The sequence below is a fragment of the Fragaria vesca genome, linkage group LG2 (genome assembly GCF_000184155.1).
Source record: "Fragaria vesca subsp. vesca linkage group LG2, FraVesHawaii_1.0, whole genome shotgun sequence".
Taxonomy (NCBI): domain Eukaryota; kingdom Viridiplantae; phylum Streptophyta; class Magnoliopsida; order Rosales; family Rosaceae; genus Fragaria; species Fragaria vesca.
The window spans coordinates 3,079,106-3,084,046 of record NC_020492.1 but is presented as its reverse complement, the minus strand read 5'-3'; the positions used below and the strand labels follow the sequence as shown (position 1 = coordinate 3,084,046).

The following is a 4,941-nucleotide window of genomic DNA, read 5'->3' as shown; positions in this document are numbered from 1 at the left end:
TCACAGACTTGGTCACATTCAGCCTCCTTGATGTACGCTTCTTTGGGGATGTAGTTTTTCTTGCTCTTGATCCACCCTTACGCTTCTTCGGGGAGGCAGCATCTGATCCAGCTTTACGCTTCTTCGGGGAGGGACTCATACGCTTCTTTAGGGAGGCAGCCTTTGATGCAGTCTTAACGGGGGAGGGATGTTGGGATGAGGACTTAACGGGGGATGCATACTTAGATCTAGATCTTTTCATGGCCACAACCTTCATTCTTAATGCTACGGTTCTCGGACGTTCAGTTGCTGAAGTAGACGGTCTCATCTTTTATCTGAAATAAATAGACAAAAACTAGTTAGTTACATTTAACCGTCATAAAACATGAATTCATATGTAAGAGTGCAAGCAAAGTCAAATAACATATAACGTAACCAATAGTTAAACATAAAATGAATACATAAATGCAGAATCCAATACAACTACAAATTAAACATGCACCAACTACAAATATATGATCATCCCGCTAAATACAGACAAAAAATAGCTAAATGGATCATATAATCATAATGCCAAAGTCCAACTACAAATGTCGACCATAATGTCACTTATCAACCCAGATTCCTTCATCTCTTAGTTTAGCGTATGAGCTAGGCTCATCACCAACTACATCGTCAAAGCTCTCAACCGGTGGCATTATGGGAATATATGGATGCTGCTCCACTACAATGTTGTCATCCTCATCATAATAATCATCATCAGCAACAACAACTTCATCATCATCATCATCACCACCACCACCTTTAAAGTCTTTATCTGGGCACCTTACTACCACTGACCATTCAACATCAAGGGGGTCTTCTATGTAAAAAATTTGTTTCACATGGGTAGCCAAGACAAATGGATCATTTAAATGCCCTATCATGTCCAGTTTAACCAAAGTAAACCCAAGTTCATCCACTTTGACACCCCTAGATGACTCCACCAATCACAGAAGAATACTGGTACCCTAAACTTGTAGTAGTCCACCTCCCAAATCTGTTGGATCCGGCCATAAAAGTCCATGTCCACAATTGTAGGTCTTTTATCCTTTGCACTAGCAACTTGCATTGCATCTGCAACCAAAAAGACGCCACTGTTTTGAATTGATCTCTTACTGTCCTGCTCCATAGTGTTAAAATCAACCCCATTCACGTGGTAACCGTGGAAAGGAGGAACCTCCTTATTTGGTCCACCAGCCAGCCACCTAATGGTTTCAGGAACTTCATTATCGGCAATTCTAATTTCATTAATTTACAACCTGAAATGACCATATGCGTTAATATAGACACCACACAATAGGATACCAAAGACTTTAATAATTCTAAAGTCACAAAAATAAGTTGCTTACCCTCTTCTTGAACCAATCAAGAAATGTCTGGTTCTGTTTATCCTTCATCCACTTAGGATTATTTATGTTGTATGGGAAACTTAACTCTAAAAACTCCATATGCTCCCTGCATTTGAGGAAAATAAAGCAAATCTGTTGTTCGAATATAATACTTGGACAAGAAAATCATATTAAAGTAAAATTACTTACATGAAATATGGTTGCACATCTTCATAGTTCTGCAATATACATAGATGAGGGATATCCGGTAGTTTGCCATTAGTTGTGACGATTTTAAGGGCTGATAAGCGCTTGCAGCCATTTAACAATCTAGGTCTGCTACTTTTAGGGATCCCAACAATGGTAGCATCTTCAGGAAGCATACGTTCCTCTAAAAATTCAACTTCTTCTTCAACAATGTAACACTCTGCGATGCAACCCTCAAGAAATGTTTGATTGTGCACCATTCCTTTGAACACTTTCATGTACCTCTCAAAGGGGTACATCCATCTAAAAAACACCAGACCACACAACTCCACTTCTCTAACAAGATGGACTGTTAGGTGAATCATTATGTCAAAGAATGACGATGGAAAAAACTTCTCGAGCAAGCAAATGGTATCAACCAGATTTGCTTGCATTTGTTTAAGTATGAAAATATCGATTACTTTACTGCAAATCGCTTTGAAGAATAGATAGAAACGAATTATCGCATACCTAACAGGTTTTTTCTAAAACTGAACGTATTGCAACAAGGAGAAGTAGTTGCATTATAATATGGCAATCATGTAACTTAAGATTGTCAAGTTTTAAATCATTTACAGACACCAGGTTCCGTATATTAGATGAAAACCGGGAAGGACCCTTCGTATGGAAAAATGAATTGCATACGATCTCTCTCACATCTACAAACAAGTTCCAACTAGCCAAAGGTAACTTGTCTCTTTTTACACCAACTGTAGGCTTCAAATCAGTGTGTATCCCCATATCATCCATATCCAATCTAGCAGCAACCCCATCCTTAGTGTTCCCTGGAATGTTCAACAACGTGCCAAGAATAACATCACAACAGATCTTCTTAATGTGCATGACATCAAGATATGTCTTACTGGAAGAAACTTCTAGTAATCAAGTTCATAGAAAACAGACTTTTTCTTCCAGCACAGTTTATTTTCTAGAAAACCCTTATAAGGGGCAGGAGCGTTTCCCTTACCACTTGCTTTAGGCAGACCTTGAACTCTTGCAAATGTCTCCTCTCCTGTTAATGGTGTAGGAGCATCATCTTTTTCTATAGTGCTATTGAAAGCAGAAGCTTGCTTTTGGTAAGGATGATGTCGTGGCAGTTGTCTTCGATTCCTTAGAAATACCAATTTCTTCGAGTGTTTCAACCGATAAAGTTTGGTCTGATCAACACAGATTGGACACGCATTGTATCCTTTCACAACGCACCTTGATAAGTTCTCATAGGCGGGCAAATTGTTTATAGTCCACAAGAATACCGCTTTCAGCTTAAAGTACTCTCCTCTTACAGAATCGTACATTCGCTCAATCCCATCCCACAAGACTTTCAAATCATCCACTAAAGGCTGCAAATAGACATCAATGTCATTTCCGGGCTGCTTAGGTCCCGAAATTAACAAAGTTAGCATCATGTACTTCCTCTTCATGCATAACCATGGAGGAAGGTTATAGGTGATCTGTATCACTGGCCAACAAGAGTATTTGCTGCTTACTGCACCATATAGGTTAAACCCATCTGAGGACAATGCTAGTCTAAGGTTCCTAGGTTCTATACCAAAATCTGGTCAATTTGTGTCTACCATTTTCCAAGTTAGAGAATCCGCTGGATATCTCATCATTCCATCTTTCTTTCTACCCCTGGCATTCCAAGTAAGTTCCTTAGCAAAAATTGTCGATTGGAACATCCTTCTAAACCTTGGGATGGGTGGAAAGTACCACAATGTCTTCACCGGTACCCCTACTTTCTCAGATCCGTCCTTCGCTAGTTTCCACCTTGATGCATTACAAGATGGACATTTTTTAGCATCAACATCCAGGTCTCTATACAAGATGCAGTCATTTGGACAAGCATCAATCTTCTCGTACTTCATCCCTAATACGAAAAGAGTTTTCTTAGCCAAATTGACGGACCCTGGTACTTCATTCCCATCAGGAAGCAAGGTATGGAACAATATTAAAATGTGTGTATAGCAAGAATCAGACAATCCATGCTTTCCTTTCAGATTGAATGTTTATACCAAAACCATTCATCTTGGTTGACTTGGTACAACTAGGATATAGAGGCTTATCTCCATCCTCTACGAACTGCATAAACTTATTCGAGTCTGGCGAAATCTCGTGATCTTCATCACTGAGCACACCTACATCTTCATTTCCTCCTAAATCAGGAATCTGCTCTACTGATTCAGAACCCTCACTCAAACAATGTCTGACAGCATAAGAACATTCTCCATGCCATTTCCAACGAGTATAGTTTTCCATTATACCATTGAAATAGACACGATCCTTAATGAATTGTATATTACCAAATCGGTTGTTACAGCACTTTAAGCAAGGGCAAGGTATATTATTGGGGTTCCTAGCATTATCCAATGCAACCTTAAGAAATTGGTTAAATCCTAAGTCGAATTGTAGTGATCTCCTATCAGCCTTCATCCATGTTTTTATCCATATTCTATAAATCAGAAAAAAAATTATTAGCTATATATATTGAAACTATTTGTAGGTACATACATAAACAACTTCTACTAAAACAATTTCTCAAACACCCAAGCACATTTGTCAATTCATGAATCCACATATACATGGCTCACTTGCATTTAGAAAAGAAAAAAAATTCAAACCAGTTTACATCTATTATCTATATATAGCTCATTTGCACAACATATTACCATATAAATTCACAGATATAGATACACAGACAACAAGAATTAAGACATCCACAAATGAATTTCTCTACCAAACTCAACATGATCATTCAAACTCATCGATTAAGCAAAATGCGCAGGTACGCAACTTCAAATCACCCTTGCAGCCTTGTTCGATCGATCCCTCTCCTCACCAATATACCTACCAAGTTAAGAGACCAACTATTATATCAGTTAAGAGACATAAACCAACATAAACTTTGCAGCCTCAAGAGACTGCATAATTCAGCTCGAACCAAGAGACTCAAGGCAGAATCCCAACATCGAACAATCCGAACAAATTGACAAACACACAAAGACTCTTCAATAAAAAAATATAAAAAAAGTAAAACAAACAAAATCTCAGTTTAACATTGAACACCAACTGTGCCGTTATCCACATCATGCAAAAGATATGCGTAATTATCTCTAGGACACGGTACCTTCAGATGAAAAGCCATATTAAATTCACATTGGAAGCAATGACGATGAATTTTTTTCTTTCTCTTTTATATCTGTAGATATGAACTATTGGTTGTGGTAAAGAAGTATGAATACATCGAAACTATGAGTGCGCTTACGTACATCCATATACTCGAACAAATAAACAACAAGCACATCCACAGGAAAAAGATGGGGAATAGACCGCCATTGTGGAAATGAAC

General features: G+C 38.2%; 1 protein-coding gene across 1 annotated transcript; it reads right to left on the bottom strand.

Moving 5' to 3' along the window:
• Positions 1-281: 281 nt before the first annotated feature.
• LOC101299640 lies at positions 282-3,851 on the bottom strand. Its single transcript, XM_004292047.1, has 8 exons — positions 3,608-3,851; positions 3,170-3,507; positions 2,563-3,046; positions 2,263-2,380; positions 1,560-1,859; positions 1,384-1,476; positions 989-1,226; positions 282-314 (listed from the first exon to the last, which is right to left on the bottom strand). The coding sequence occupies exons 1-8, from the start codon at positions 3,849-3,851 to the stop codon at positions 282-284; spliced, it is 1,848 nt and encodes a 615-aa protein (XP_004292095.1).
• Positions 3,852-4,941: the final 1,090 nt, after the last annotated feature.

Bases quoted from the DNA above. Each gene is read 5' to 3' on its own strand.
- LOC101299640 (XM_004292047.1), bottom strand. From the start codon at position 3,851: ATGGAAAACTATACTCGTTGGAAATGGCATGGAGAATGTTCTTATGCT. The intron at 3,047-3,169 runs GTAGACACAAAT...CCAGTGATACAG, and splicing joins ATTCTCTAACTTGGAAAATG to ATCACCTATAACCTTCCTCC. The intron at 1,860-2,262 runs GTTTGTAGATGT...GGTGTTTTTTAG, and splicing joins CCTTTGGCTAGTTGGAACTT to ATGGATGTACCCCTTTGAGA.